The sequence below is a fragment of the Gopherus evgoodei genome, chromosome 6, assembly GCF_007399415.2.
Source record: "Gopherus evgoodei ecotype Sinaloan lineage chromosome 6, rGopEvg1_v1.p, whole genome shotgun sequence".
Lineage (NCBI taxonomy): Eukaryota > Metazoa > Chordata > Testudines > Testudinidae > Gopherus > Gopherus evgoodei.
In genome coordinates, this window is record NC_044327.1 from 78,819,628 (window position 1) to 78,836,483 (window position 16,856).

Below are 16,856 nucleotides of genomic sequence, written 5' to 3' on the forward strand. Positions count from 1 at the left end.
AAGCACTGAGCTGAGAAAGCCAACTGAACCAGTGCGGCTGCAATGCAGGCAAGGTGTGCAGGCGCACTGAAGCACTGAGCTGAGAAAGCCAACTGAACCAGTGCGGCTGCAATGCCTAAAGTTACCATCCAAACTAGCACTGAAAGTTTGAACTGAACAATGCAGATGGAGCTATTTGTAAGAGCTGATGGGGAACAGTGGAATTCAATTAATGTTGAGAATGCTTGTGAGAAAGTTCAAGCATTTTGGTATGTGTACACAAAGACCAACATTATCGAACTGGGTTGCCTAAAGCTAGGTGCCTAAGTATGGACTTAGGAGCCTGACTTTTTGCAACAAACTTTGATTAGAAAATTCTGGAAAGAGTACTGCCTGAAGCAGTACTGAAAAGACCAAAAATCTCTAGTGTGGACAGACCACACACATCTTCCTACAAGAGCAGTTCAAAATTTTCACTTTTCTGAAATTGCAGAACATTTTGCTTATTTGAATTTGCTGTTTTTTAGCCAGTTTATAGAATGGTCACACATTTTCAAAATTTAAAGAAAGTTTGAATTTTTTAATATTCACTTCTAACATTTATTGCACTATGCTGTTGCTTCATTAGATTAAAGCTTAACCACAAAGATGCATGTATGCATATCATATAATCTATGCACATGCTAAATTAAGCCTATTGCCACTCTTGAAGTTTACTAACTTTCTTCAACTTTTTATTTAAAATGCAATAAAGTCAAACAATTAACTAGTACATTGTCAATATATAGGGCTATGTTTTATTTTCTAATCTCTTAGTTTTCTGTTTTTTTTCAAAGCTGTTTTACACTTGTTCTAGCCAAGGAATTTATACCAAGGTATTAATGCAGTAATGAATGAAAAATGTTTATCCATTTTAACTGGAATCAGAGGGTTTTCACTCAAAGAAAACTCTTCGGGACTGGACTTTCAAGTACCAGCTAGATTCCAAATCAGATTGGCCTATAAACTCACAGAGCTCCACTAGGAGTAGTAGTTGGCTTTCTGAGTAGCTATCAGTAGCCTGAAAACATTTCTATTGGCACAGCCAATGGAAATTTCCTTGCTTGTAGCAACTGGGTGTTTCTGACTCAAAACAGTTCCCTCAGTGAGCCCCAAGGGTACTTAGCTATACACCCCATTGCACTGACCCAGTTAAAAAAAAAAGAAAAAAGAAAATATACCAGCAGCAATCAACATTTCATACAGATATCCAAATTTCATTTAAAAAGAGAACTGGCCTTTTCTTACCGATACAATTGCTGTGATGTTAGCTGGCTCTCCTGTCCTTTCAACAACAAGACGTATAACTGTTGTACTAGTTTCAAGAACTACAAATTCTGTTTGCCCAGTAAACTTTACTTCTGTTTCTCCAGATGTGAAGCTGATGAATAATCCTAAAAGAAAGTTAACTAATAAACAAGCAGAGGGCATACCTACAAAAAAAAATTAAAAAGTTTAAGAATAAAAGAAGTTGATGTATTTAGTATGTAGGAAACAATTTCTATGAATCACTGACTTACAGCCAACACGTCATATTCTACTCATTTCTTTTTTTAATTAAACTTGTTTTATTTTATTATAATTTGATGTATAATTGGATATTTTCTCCTTTCAGGGAGAAATATGATACAAACCCTAAGGACCATATTTTCAGTAAGATTCACATAATTACCAAATGCAGGGTTTTGTATTCACATCTGATCCACTCACCTAGTGCCAGAGTCTGATGAAATTACTTGCATTCTTTGGGCCCAATCCTGAAATCTCTATTAAATCTTCAAAATATCAGTTTTGCCTGAGTACGGATTGCAAAGAGCAAGCCCAAAACTTGGTGCAGGGCTGGGTCTACATTTTGTAGGTACAGATAACACTGCCTGCTAAAAACTGACTCCAAGTGTTTAAAATATATTCCACTTCCTATTGTATATTTTTTAATTCGCCTTCCAGATCTCGATACTCTAAGCTATTTAGTGTGTGTATATATATATGACCTCTATTTTTATTACTGTTTCTCTCAGTCTCTCTCCCAGATTCCTTTCAGATTTTTTTTTTATTACACTCAGTTGTGGCATCATGTTTTAATGAGACTGTGAACTCTTCAGGGTTGGGACTCTCCCTTACTATGTGGGTGTATACTTTTCTCTTAGGATAGACTCAGCTGGATTTGAGTCCGCCTACTCAGGGCCAAGTACAGTGGCAAGTTGAGCGTCCCTCAAGTGCCAGTGAATTCAATGGAAGTTGAGAGTTCTCAGCATTTCCCAGAGGTACAACACATGTTGCAGGACTGGTTCCCAATGGAGACAATTTTCTTTAGACAGAGTTCCTTCAGCTGATGAAAACAGTGTTATAAATTTACTTTTAGATCTCTCTCCACAAAGTACTAAAGATTTTCTTGTAAAATGGCAATTCACACATGTTCTAATAAATGAATGTTCTGGCAAGAACGGTCACTGGCACAGACAGTGCATTTTGAATGTTCGTGAAAAGTGAATGTGAAATTTTTAATCAGGATGTATTCAAAGAGAGCCTGTGATTCTAAAAACTATGCACATCCAATAAGGTAAAAGAAACATGTGATTGCCCTATTCTTGCAATGAACTCTGCACAGGCAGATCTCTGAAAAAATGAAGCTTCACACAGACTCAGGGCTCTGCCCATGCAGAACTTATTGCAGGATCAATGTGACTGGTGTCCCGTCAAAACAGGATGAATATTGCACTTTGTATATTCACAATGAACTATAAACAAGCTACAGGCCAAGAATAATTCAAATAAATCATGTATTGAATAATTTTGAACAATAAATAAACTCAAGAAAATTACAATCTCATCACAGAAAATTTACAAATGGGAAAAAAGACAATGCTGTTTGTTTAAATTATTAGTAATAAGTTATTCACTCAGTTCTACCGAACACCATCTTGGAAACAGCTGGGTAATGAAAACCCCCAGGCAGACATTATCCAAACGATAAAATCAGTGACGGAACAGTCATCATTCCGGTGAAACAAATGATTAATTTTACAGCCCATTTGAAATGTTTCATTATTTCTGATAAGAATGTCACCCAATAAAATATTTTTTTGCTTGAGGAATTTCACCCCACCATAAACTGAATCTTAATTACCATGAGTACAATCCCACAAGCCTTCTAGCTGCAGAACTCCCACGGATTTAAAATGAGAGTTCCGCATATAAAAGGCTTTCAGGATCAGTTCCTCCAAGTTTCAATATTATCTATAATATGGACTGGCCAGTGACCCCAACTGCTCCACTCCACTCCTCCCTCAACCTCTTTCAAGTATGTACACCACCATGTCTGCATGAAGGGAGCAGTGAATGAATTCCCCTCAAGCTTGAGGTCTACAATTGTTACAACCCTTGCATGGGGCATGCAACAAGAAGGGAGGTTCTTCATACACTCCCTCCTCTCTGCATACCTGTACAAGGGCCTGTCACAATCTGCCCTTATGAGGTAACTTTCCAAGCACAGGAAAATGGTTTCAAGGAAAAAGAGCCACTTTAAAGAGACATGATAACACTCATTGAACAAACAACTCACAACTTACAGGATCCAGAGTTACAGCAATATGATTTCAAACTAAATTAAAACTTAAGTTTTGGAAGGGATATAATAACAAAGCCCTAACCAATGGGAATTAGACTAAAACTTCCCCTATGGGCAGGTTACCCCATAACTGCCTAGTACTGGGTTTCTTGCATCTTTGCCTGTATTGAACACAGTCAGGGACAGAATGCTGGACTAGATAGACAACTGGTCAGATGAAGGAAGGCAATTCCAATATTACTGTGACTCTGTAGGGTGACCCACATTAGTCACCTATTAATACCTATCAATTCAACTATGAGATGGTCTGATGCAAAAAAACAAAAACAAAATAATTGAGGACAAAAAGGACAGAGCAAAAAAATAAAGATTATGAATGAAAACCCAATCCTGCCATTTCAATTGGAATGGAAGGTTCTAGGCACCTCACAGGACTGAGACATAAGAAAGCTAACCTACAAGTGGTGTGTATTGGTCTCTACCCTAAATTGCTCTCCAGAGTATAAATGTTATTTTGAGTGCCTATATTACAGCTTCAATATGAATAATCGCTGTAACCTTTGTAAACTTTGAGACAATTACATAGTCTGCAAAAGCAGGCATCATCTACACAAAACTGAAGAGTTTGTTGACCTTTTCGCTTCAGCTGTTACCTTGTCATAGGCTTAGCAAGTAGCTTCCCACGGTGTGTGCTGCAAGTAAACAATACTGAAAATATGATCCTTAGGGGGCAAGGTTATCAAGTTTAGAATTACTTGAATTCTATTACCTCTACTAGGGGACATTCTAAAACTATAGGATTACTCCTATGGAACAAGAGAGGTTTCGTAATCATGCGATCAATTATTCAGCAGGTGAAATTCTTCCTCATTAAATTATTTGAACTATGATTTACTATGTGCAACCAGCCAAAAATGACTTTTATCTCTGTGCATATTAAACCAACTTTAAAATTTTACAGTTAGTAAAAGTAATGTAAATCAAGACTTGAAGAGTTCAGCTCATGGGAATCAAAATATTATCCAAGGAGCCAGTATAGCTCACAATATTTTACCTTATAAAATACTAGTCATGATTTATATACTGATTCCTCTGATCCTGCAAAGATTTACACATGTGCTGAAGTACACACACTGTGAGTGGTCCCATACTACTCATATTATATCAAATTCAAGAAGAATCTTGGCAGGATCGGGTCTAAATTATTTTTTTCTGAGACAAGAATTATACATCTTTCTTTACCTATTGTACAGTATTAATATTGGTAATTTTATCTTTGACATTTCATATTTATATTGAAATTTACAGTAGTTTTTCCACAGTAAAAATACTAAACTTTTAGTATATAATACATTCCAACCTGCAATGCTGCTAAATTACTAATGTTTATTGGGTCCAACTCTGCCACCTCGAATCCTTTAATAGGAGTACTGCTTTTGAGAGGACTGAGTGAGAAGAAATTTCAAGACAAGATTAAAATCACATAAATATGTAACATGTTGCCACAACTGCTATTGACTGTGAGGGGAAATATAACAAATCTTTAAGAAAAAAGGGTCTAAACAGCCTTTTTGACTCTGTAGCCTCGGAAGTCAAATAGAAACTCAATGGGCGAACAGCTGTGTAGGTCAATTTGGGCTGGATAGAGCCATAGCAATTAGAGATTTAGAGTGTCAATAGTAGCTTCAAATGATGTTAAACGCAATTCTGGATCCTAAAAATTAATGGGTTTATTCTAAGGGTTTATATAATCAAGAATATAAAAAACTAGCTCCCAAAAGAAAATAACAGACTTTTAAAGACAGTGAAGGATGCTGTAAATCCCAAAATTACACCCTTGTTAGACATTCAATTTAAAAATCAAAGAATTTTTAAACAAGTAATGCTACTTAGCAGGTAACATACAGGTTCTTGGCTAAATATAGCATTTTCTGGAGCACATTTATGTTTCTACAGAAAGAGCAAACTCCCAGTATAGAACAGGTAAGATTACTTACTGATCCTATACAATATTTTCTAAAACGTCACAAATCACAAATAAGTCAGAGACCATATCACCGCTGTTCTGCTCCCTCTGTCAAGCCATGTTGACTGTCACCAAACAGCATGTTACAAAACAAGCATTAATGCAGTCTGTGGTATGCATTTCATTCAATAAATTGAAAAAATGCCACACACTGGTTTTAAACTACCACACTTCACAATGTCTTTGCTGCCTTAGGAGATTCCATAGTCGAATAACAGGTGGATGATGTGGTTTTCACTTCAAAGACGTGCAAGCCAGATGCCCCAAAAGCATACAAGCTTTTCTGATACTTTGTACCATTATTTTCTCTGTGGTTCCTTTTTCTCACACATTACTCATAACCTTTCAGAAGAAAATATTGCCCACTTTTGCACCTAAGTTTCTAAGATCACATCAAATTATTCTAAGACTGGACTTCAGTTACGCTGAGTTTTGCTTCTGGGCCCTGATATCACAAAGACTTACTTGAATAGACTTATTTCTATACATTGTGAGCAATTCCACTGAAGTAAATGTGCAGATCAAGGGGTGAGGACCAGGGGCGGCTCTAGACTCGCCACCCCAAGCACAGTGTCATGTCGCAGGGGGCGTTCTGCCGGTCGCCGGCTCCGGTGGACCTCCCGCAGGCGTGCCTCCTGCATGGACCAGTGGACCCTCCGCAGACATGCCGCCGAAGGCACCCTGCCTGCTGCCCTCCCAGCGATTGGCAGAGCGCCCTCCGTGGCACGCCGCCCCAAGCACGCACTTGGCGTGCTGGGGCCTGGAGCCGCCCCTGGTGAGAACAGTGAACATTGCTTTATGTTCAAGCATTATGATGTTGAATTTCTGCCAACCACCAAACCAACAAAATAAATTTAGGAGTTTTTTTTAATTTAATTTTAGAAGGTCTTTTCCACAGATTTTTATACTCTGACTTTTACATTCAATAATCAAAAGCCTATAAAATGGAAGGCACCACCCACTTTCTCTGGATGGTGGCACACACTCAGTCTGCAAGAAAGGATCAACCTAGGATAGGAAACAGCAGTGAAAGGATTTGCACTTGAAAAGGCAGTAGACAGGTCATAATCTGACATTAAAGGAGAAGGACAGTGCAAGATAGCAAAGTAGGAAGAGAGAAGGGCAAGAGGAGAGAAGAGATCACTAATGGGGGAAGCAAAAGGAGATAAGCATCTGGAGCCAAGACTAACTATCGGACCTAGCATAGCTGATGGTGAGGGGAAGATAGTGGGGGAAATGGGCAAATGTTTTAGAGTGGAGTGATCTCTTCAGATCTGTGGCTATTTTGTATTGCTTACCTTCACATTGTACTCAGGGTTACTAAGGTGTATAGGTATAGCACATCAAGGTAGGTATAGCATCTACCACATGCCTTCCTATCTGTCCCCATTATCTCCCCTCAATTATTATACACTCAGCCAAGCAGAAACTCAAAAGAATGGCATGTCTGCTACTCTGCAGTGTGAGCAGCATGATGGCCATCTCAGGCTGAAAGACAGTACCCCATCCTCAACTGGGTCTGTTCCACTGTACACCCTGCAGGATCTCTTCCTGAATCAGCATGGAGTCAGAACTGCTCTTTCATCTTTAAAGGCAGTTTCTCCAAAGGATGGCTGAAGCACACTAGGTTGGAACAGTGCAGGAAGGTCTACAATGTCACCACCTTTGCTGTATATGTTGTAGAGATACAAAAAGAACTCCTGGTTTCCAGCATTGAACTTTATAAACATTAGGAAGCATAATATTATAAAATCATATGAACTGTAATATCATCAGTTCGTTAAGATTCAGAGCTTCCTATGTTGCCACTAATGATCACAAAATAACAGTGAAGGAGTTTCTGTATTTAAGGCTTATTGGAACATTTCTCTTTTTCACCTCACAGCTTCAGTAGCTCAGCTGTCAATATTAAGGATCAAATTTTCAAAGGACACAATTTGTGTGCCAGCAAAACGTGGCATTTGAATAGTGTGTATTGCCCCAGCCTCTCTCCCCCGTGGAGTTGGGGGGTGGAGTAATAAATCCCTTACTTTGATGGGAGAGCGCTGGCCAGACAGTGCTTCCATGTCACTACTGCAGAATGACAGCCTACTCCAGCGAGAGAAGCCTGATGCCTCTACGTACTGCAAAATGGAGGAAGCAGGAGATTTATAAAAGCCCAAGAAGCCAGGCTGGTTGCTTGTCTCTTTGCTCCCCTGTTCCCCATCTGGACTACTCTGGTGGATGTGACATTTTGTGGGAGACTGTTAGTATCCCAGTTTTTCCATGCATATTATTTGGGGGCCCTGCCCCCAGCTTCTGTCTCAGAATGCCGACCCTCCTTCCCTCTTTGCTGTAGGGAGCATCACTCACAGGTGTCTGTTCTCCCCTGTTTAATGCAAAATATTGGGAAATACTTGACTTAGCTCCCACATATAACATACACGTTGCCAACTGCAGGGAGCTCTCAACTGGCTTCCACTGTCCCAAAACTCCCAACTCAGTAGCTTCATTCTGCCCACTAAGTACTGCTGCCATGATGGAGCACTAGCAAGCTCTCATTTCAGTTTCCAGGAGGGTATATTTGCATTTGAAGGAGATTATTTTTAATTACACAAATATTAGGCAATTATTCTCCTGAACAACAGCTTTTTACCACAACTGCAGGCCTCTTTAAAACTTTATGAAAATTCACTAACTTGACATGTAGCACGGAGAATGGAGCAACAGCTAGTTTAATGTACCTGAAAGTATCTCTGTATGAAAAACCTCTTTCTCTCAATTAGGTCCCCTTGAAGAGAACACTCAACCTTCATTGTATAAATATTGTCCTGAGGAAAGAAGTCTGAGCAACCTTTCATCACATTCATACCTACTAGCCAGAAAGCTAACTCTTAGACAGCAAACTAAATCTATTGTACCCGCCAAGAAACTATACTAAAGATGGTGAGGTCTCCCAGCTGAATCTAGAGGTAGAACCCTGATGGGAAGCCCAAAGCATCCGAGCCTCTTCCTTGAAGCTAATGGGAGAGAGGCGAATGCCATCTTCTCTTCCCTCTGCTCCTTTGTCCAGGTGACGGAAGTGGGACCATTGCAATTCATACTCTCCTTCTGTACTTTCCAGTGGCTTTTCTCTTCATCCTCTCAAAGGAGATGGATGTTCCTTTCGTGTGCTCTTAGTATTTCTCAAGTTTATAATGATCTCAGGAGAAATGAGCTGTCTTAAAAATCAGGTAGACCTCAGGGTTCTGCGAGGTTTAACTTACCTGCTCCACCTATTTTCTTCAGGCAGAGCACAGAATGAAGTGCCAAATTATCAGGCAGTGCTAAACTCACATATTGAGCTCTTTGCCTTGCCAATGGCAAGCAGGCAAGGAAATTGTTCATATAGAGTATAGGTCTTTAATTACAAACATTTGTGGATACCTTACAACCTGTTCTGAATAGACTTCCTGATCATAGCCTTACGGGGCATCCCACTGAACCATGTAATAATTATGATTAGCATTAAGGGCCAGATTCTGATCTCAGTTATGCAAAGTAATCCAGAGTAATTCCAATAGCATTTACCCAACTGGAGTTAATCCATATTTACAGCAGAGATCAGAATCTGATCCTGTGTAATAAACCATCAAACTTTGGCTGAAATCTGCTAAGACAACATTCTTTTATCAACATATTATGGATTTGATTCTGATTCATTTACACTAAATTTACACCAGTACAACTCCAATGATTTCAACTGATCTACTCCTGATCTACACTGAAGCAAGTGAGATCAGAATTTGTCCATGTGTAGCTATATCCAAAGCCCAGTAATACCACATACTGTACCTGATAAATATACTATAGTATTGCAACAATTGGCAATACAGCTTGTATTATTTTTGGCATGCACATAACTATCACTGAAGCGAAAGGAAAGTCCCATACAAGGATCCCATTTTAACAAACCCTTACTCTCATGCAAATAATCCTGTTTCACACAAGCATTCACATTGAAGTCAGAATTATTCACACAAGGGTTTGCAAGGTCATGGCCACTCACGCATGACACAATATAGGTGGCATTCTACCTCTCAAAAGAAGTGGGATGAATATGCTTTTCACTTAACTGAGACTATGTTTACACTGCAATTAACAACCACTGGCTGGCCAATGCCAACTGACATGGGCTTGCAGGGCTCAGGAGAAGACGCTATTTAACCATGGTGTAGACATTCGGGCTTGGACTGGAGCCCGGGCTTTATGACCCTGTGTGGTTGGAGGGTCACAGAGCTTGGGCTGCAGCCCAAGCCCTAACTACACCACAGTTAAACAGCCCTAGCCCAAGCTCCACGAGCTTGAGTCAGGCCAGCCGTGGGTGTCTAACTCCAGTGTAGACATACCCTGAGAGGCCTCCTATCTCCCATAAAACATGCAACCGCCACCCTCACACTTAGCCAGTTTCTATTCTGTTGTATCTCTCTCACATGGCTTCTTACACAGTTGACCAAAAAGATACTTGTCATTACAGATGGTGACCCACAGCTGCCATCAATTATAGAAGGAACTGCAGGTACTCACCACATCCCAGAATCAGGCCCTTAAATACCGGGGCCAGAAACTAAGCTGGTGTAAGCTGATATCATTCCATTGGATTCAATGGAGCTATGCCATTTTACACGAGCTGAAGATCTGGCCCTTGGACTTCAGAATAATTTCCGTTTGTACCTTGAATTTGGAGGTATCTGTTACCCTCTCAAAAGTTAAACTTACCACATTTTTAAAATATGAAGTGTGAATGTGAGGACAAAATTTATCCCTCTAATTACTGTTTGCCTGGCTGAGCCATATATCGAACGCATAACATAATACTGGATACTTTAGTGCATATTCATTAATTTATCTCTCATGCTGGAATGCTTTGAAAAATAAAAACAAACAACCTGGACTATTGCTTCTTACATAATAATTTTATAGAAAAAATTATTTGCAAGGTGAACAGATGTGAATTATAGCCTCTTGACAGGGATTAAAGAGTATTATTTCAAGTGAACTGACAAAAGAATTATTGCTATGTATTGTGGTTCCTTGCAAGGAAATAAGCACGTATGAGCTACACAGCAAATTAATGTGTTACCAAATCATAAAAATAAATCATTCATCACAAAAATATATTCTTAAATATTAAAACTTGTACTGAATATTTATACCAAATTACAGAAATATATCAATATGTGCATCAATTATTTGATTAAATATATTTCGTTATTACAGGGAAGCAAAGAAGAGGATTTTTTCTATAGATCTGTCTTTTACAAAGGCCCCAAAACAATACATCTCCATAGAAGAAAAAATTCCACTTGCATCATTTTGGAATTGATGTAATACAAGGCCTCCTCTCCAATCTATACTATGAATTAATCCCTTACATCTCTGCAATCTGTTTTTAAATCATACAAATGATAAAGTGCTGTGTACTGAAGGGAGCTCTGAAAGCAAAAGCTGTCTGGGTTCAAAGACTCATCATATTATCTTTGTTAAGTGGTTTGGGTTTTCTTAAAAACTTTTCTAAAGCTTTTAACCTGTGCCACAATTTAATAATGACTATTTAATAATTATAATAATTCCCTTATTAGCTGGGTATTTAATTTTCCTTGCCCCATAGCACCCTGTAGCTCAAGACAAGGAAATCTCTTTGTTGCGTAGTTATTTAAGACCAGCAACAATAACTAGGCTGGAAAGAAAGGTACTTTGAGAGGATTACACGGGGCAAGTTCTCAACAGCACCAAGCCGAGAGCAGCAAATTACAAACCCAAGTACTTCAGTGCATGTAACCAAATTGGCTGGTTGAAATGCTAATTGCTTTTCAGCAAAGCTAAAGACAGACAGAGGACCTTGTGCTTCAGAGAATGACACACATTTTTTACCCCACTTCTGTGCCATTGTCTTGCTGAGAATTATACAAAATCTATTCATAAAGGTAGCTCTTTCCCTAACCTTTAAAAATGTGGGAAATTTCTACAGCTCGCCTCTGCCCAGTACCTCAGATCTGTTGGTGTGCCAAACCCATAACAGATGGCTGAATTAAATCCATGTTAAATCCCTAATAAAGTAAAGCTTGAAAGAGTTCAAAGCTCCGAATATATAGGATGAGGCCTGGAGAAGTGACAGGGGAAAGGAATAGCTTCTTGTTCTAGCAAATGAAGAATGCAAACCCTGATTTACATAACTGTATTTTAACTTGGAAAAATACAACTGACACAATATCAAAATATCTTAACATTTAAAGAGATCATACTATGGCATTTTAGAGGGAATTTTCTTGTCAACATATTGAAAAATCCACTATCACAAAATTCAAAATGTGTACAGACTGTGCCTTTCATTGTATTTCATTTTGCCAGATTAATTCAAGAATTTAAACAGCTTCTCCCCTGGTTAAATCAACGGCAATATTCTATCCTAAAGACCACCATTGGTATTTATAACAAATTGCAACATTTGGTGAGTTATACAACAATTTTAATAGTTTTCAAGAAAATAGTAATCAGGCAAGCAATGAGTCAGTATTTAGGGTTGTGAGTTTGTTTTTGTTTTTCAAGATTTGAAACACTGCAGCATCTCTAGTTCTCAGCCCCTTGCTATAGCCATTTAACAATTCCTAATAACCCCATGAGCCCAATCCTGCAAAATCTCATTCATGCACAAAGTCTTTACTCAAGTTCAATAGAACTACTTGCTTGAGTCAGGACTTCTTGTGTAAGTCTTCACAGTTTTCAAAGTGAAAAGTTAACAATGTCCCACCTGGATTAGGCTATATGACTGACCAGTTATTCATCAAGTCAGTCTCTCTCCCTCAAAAAACTAACGTACTTCTCTTGATAAAATGCACACTTTCTCTGAATTGCTGGAACTCTGTTAATGTCTGAAATCCACAGCATCAGATCTATAAACCTGAACTTGGCAATGAGGGTGTTATGCATAGCAAGCAACGCTTAACTAGTACACTGTGCTTTTTTTGATGGGAGAAGTATTCTGTCCAACAGTGATTATAATCTTAGGCCTGGTCCACATTACGCAGTTAAATCAATTTTAACAGCGTTAAATCGATTTAACGCTGTACCCGTCCACACTACCATGCACTTTAAATCGATTTAAAGGGCTCTTTAAATCGATTTCTGTACTCCTACAAAACAAGAGGAGTAACGCTAAAATCGATATTACTATATCGATTTAGGGTTAGTGTGGACGCAAATCGACGTTATTGGCCTCATTCTTTTACAGTAGCTACCCACAATGCACCGCTCCAGAAATCGACGCTAGCCTCGGACCACGGACGCACACCACCGAATTAATGTGCCTAGTGTGGACGCACACAATCGACTTTATAATATGTTTTATAAAATCGGTTTTAGCTAATTCGAATTTATCCTGTAGTGTAGACGTACCCTAAGGCTCTGATCCCGCAAACACTTAAGTACATACTTTATGCAAACGAATAGTACCACTGCAGTCAATAAGAAAACTCATGTGTGTAACATGATGCATGTGCATAAGTCTATGCAGGTTCAGGGTCTAGTTAATGTATATGAAGCGTTTTCACATAATAATTCATACTTGCTCCTTCCTAATTATATTTCGGACGCAATATTCCTTATATTTCTTAAAAGGACAATTTATACAGTGACAATAATACTAAGAACACATTTTAAAAGGGCACTCAGGAAGAGCAAATAAGAGAGAGAAGTGTTATCCAGCAATAAAATGAAGTTAAATTATCTTAGACAATAGCCAGAATCCAATGTATAGCACAGTTTGTTAATATCTATAAAACCACCTTAGGCTAAGAGATCTTCAAAAGTACTCAAGACAAGTTTAGTAGTCCATCTCTATCGAACTTTGAACCATGAAAACATTTTCAAGTTTTCATATTAAAATTTAAAATATTTATTGAAATTATATTCATGTTAGATATCAAATATTTCAAAATACAATACATAAGCAATAATAATACCCATTCTTTACCCATGTTCTAATTTCTGACAACGGTGGAAGTAGAGTACTCCAAAAGGTGATTTTTTGGTTATCAATACATTGTCTCAAAATTACCATACTTGGCTTACAGTTTATGGACCAGATCCTATAGAAATATACATATGTCAGTAACTTTACTCATATTAGCAATTCCATTAACATCTATGAGCCAGTTATTGCAGCACTTCTGCACTTGTTTAACTTTACTCATGCAAGTTGCTCCATTGAAGTCACTCAGATTACTCACATGAGTAAAGTACAACATATGTATAAGTGTTTGCAAGATCAACTAAAGTTACTCAAGTGTGCAAGCATTTACAGGATTGAGTCCTATATTTGAGAGGATTTTTAATGGAAACCTATGAGTCTCTCAAGCAAATAAACTAGACCCTCGCTATTTTAAATAAAATGATGCAATGCATCTGATATGGCTTTAAACCTTTCCTGGTTTACTGACTTCTAATTTTCTTTAAAAAAGCACAAAATGTTAATAACAAAAGGACACATTTTAGGCCCGATTTTGAAACCTTCATTCCGCTAAAGCTGCCATCCATTTCCATGGCTGTTTTATCTGCATTAGGATTTCAGGATCAAGCTCATACATTTGCTTGCAGTTCTTCAATATCCAAAATATATTATTTTTGAGCCCTCATAATTTTGCTAGCCCAGCCCTAAACCCAGAAAGCTAATAGCAGTTTTCCCATTGATTTCAGTATGAGCAGGCTCCAACTCCCATAACTATAAGGTGATAACCCTGCACTTTTGATGCCAGTATACTTATTCAGATGTAAACAAACTATGATTTCATGGATTTCTTCCATTTAAAAATGTAAGAACACAATAACTTTGTGTTTAAATAGTATTAGGATTAAGAAACAAATGTCTTAATTTTCCTGGCTTTTGACTAATACTTCATCCTTAATTCATGAAGTGGTTTAAAAAATACTTGTATTGAATGTTAGCTTTGTCTTTAAATTTTCTGAAAGCTGGCCATTTTCAGTTGCATCTTTAGTATTATTTAAACCATACTGATCCCCCTCCCCAAAAATGCTCTCAGTTTGCAGATAAACACTGAGTACATTTTTGTGGGATAGGTTGTTTTAGTTTAAATGAGGGGTAATCTATTTTCTGGATGTATATATCTTTGGCTATTATACTGTACTAATATATGTTTTCTTCTAAATGCCTATCATTTAACTGATAGAATAGTTCCAAATAGATATGTATTTATAATGAGTGCACAATATATATGAGAAGCACAAAGTACACTTTCGGATGCTATTCAAATAGTGTATCAAAATAATAATTTGCATGCCACACCAAATCTATCTATATTGTAAATTTACTGGAGACACATTTAGTTCCCATTAAATTTGAAATATGGTTTGTTTATCTGGCTTCACCAGAGTGGATTCTGCAATAATTCATACAAAATCAAAACATCAGAAAGTGGTAGAACAGTAAACCCTTTTAAACATCTACACTATTCCATTTTCATTTATTTTAATTGCTATTATTTGCAAATTAATTCTATGATGGGATGCTCGTTGGCCAAGCTTTATTTTTTCCCCGCTTTGTTTTGCGGAGCTATCCACAGTGCAAATATGGGAGAAGTTCCCGCAGTCCGTTTTGACTATATTGTCACTCCTTTGAAAACTCAAACTGATGTTTTGTTGTGTGGTCTTCAGGTTATTAAATACCAATCGCTCACGCGCTTGGGACCTATCAGGCTGAGTTTCTTCTGCCTGCTCTGATCTCCCAGGAACAAGGGTCTCCCTTGGAAGCGCTGCTGTCTCCAGCTGCTCTAGCCCAGAGAAGAGAAAGAGGAGCCGCCAGGACACTTACACACCTCAGCAGACTATATTCTCCAGCAGCCATGCAGGGCGAGCTCCATGCCCAGCTCAGTCCACAGCCAAAAAGCTTCTCCGTGCGGCAACAGGTGCTGCTGCCACAACTCTAGAGCTAGCGGGGGGGGGGGCTTTGCAGCTGAGGAAGGATGCTCCAAATGCAAGGCCCGCTCTCGCCCTGGGAAGAGACGGGCAACAAACCTACCTAGACCGGAGGACATGGACATCCGCGTCCTGTGGACTCCGCCAGCCGCCCGCGCACTCACTGTCACTCGCACATTATGCATCCTCCCGGCTCCTACTCCTCCCTCCTCTCCGCGCTGCGTCCCGCACTCCCCGCCCTCCCGCTGCCTTCCCACCCTCTACGAGAGAGGGGGGCGGGGCGGAGCCCTGTACTCACCAACAGCTTCAGCAGAGTCAGCCCCTTCCAGTGCCCGGGGTAGCTGCCCCGTTGTTTTCCCTGGAGGTGGCAAGGGCAACGCGGGGTCTACTAGGTCCCACAATTTTTGGCTGCATCACACGTAAGCCACTGCCTAAACAGAGAACAAGCATAGCCATCTCTACATCATCAAACGCTTCCTGACCAAAAGCACGTCTGACACAGGAGTGGAGCAGAAATACAGGATCTTGCCACTCTGTGCACTCTAAACAGTATAGCAGTTCCTACTTCACTAGAAAAAACTCTGGACTCTAATGCATTTCAGACCAATAGCACTAGGAAAGAAAACATTTGGTACCTACCTCCTGAATAATCCTAAAGTTAACCCAATTAACTCCAATTTTACTGTCTAAAGAAAAAAGTAGCAGCTCCTATTTCACTAAAAAGTCCAAGCCCCCTATTGCAAACTAAAAGAGAGTACTACAAAGTCATGTATACAACATATGAATCCTGCTGTGTCCAAACTAGTTTTTTTTTCCCCCCAACCTGAAAACTTCTACCAACTAAATAGAGAAGTGCAGTTGCTCTAGTACCGGTGCAGACCCATAATGCATCCTTACTCTACTGCACTGCAAAAACATATATCCATCACCTGGGAGCTGCTGGATTCTGCCATTTTTTGGCCTGAAGTCCCCAGAGTGTGTCAGCAAAATAGACATATTACCACTCCTAAGACTAGAAAAATCTAGATTCTGACACATTCTGCTGTAAAAGCAATGCAAAAACACATAACTGATACAGGTTTTTCCAGATACAGCAATTTTTAAATTCGTAAACTGCTAAATTGATAGAGACCTTTTCCTAGTCCACAATATAACTAGTCTGCAGAGGCACAGCAACTGGATGGTGGGGTGATGAGCAAATGCCTGAGCAGTGGAGCATGTAAAGTGCCTCCTTACCACCTCTTCCACCCAGAGTGGGAGGTGAAGCCTGCAGATGAACCTCTGAACTCTGGGGAC

The 16,856-nt window shown here is 39.0% G+C and overlaps 1 protein-coding gene across 3 annotated transcripts in view; it reads right to left on the bottom strand.

Annotated features, from left to right (window-relative positions):
• Positions 1 to 15,712, bottom strand: part of ADGRV1 (adhesion G protein-coupled receptor V1) — a 463,719-nt gene extending 448,007 nt beyond the window's left edge. For all 3 annotated transcript variants that reach the window (XM_030567084.1, XM_030567083.1, XM_030567085.1), the window contains exons 1-2: positions 15,664 to 15,712; positions 1,267 to 1,451 (exon numbers count right to left, since the gene is read on the bottom strand). In XM_030567084.1, coding sequence (XP_030422944.1) covers positions 1,267 to 1,451; positions 15,664 to 15,685 — 207 coding nt within the window. In that variant the 5' untranslated portion in view covers positions 15,686 to 15,712. The remainder of the gene's footprint in view (positions 1 to 1,266; positions 1,452 to 15,663) is intronic.
• Positions 15,713 to 16,856: the final 1,144 nt, after the last annotated feature.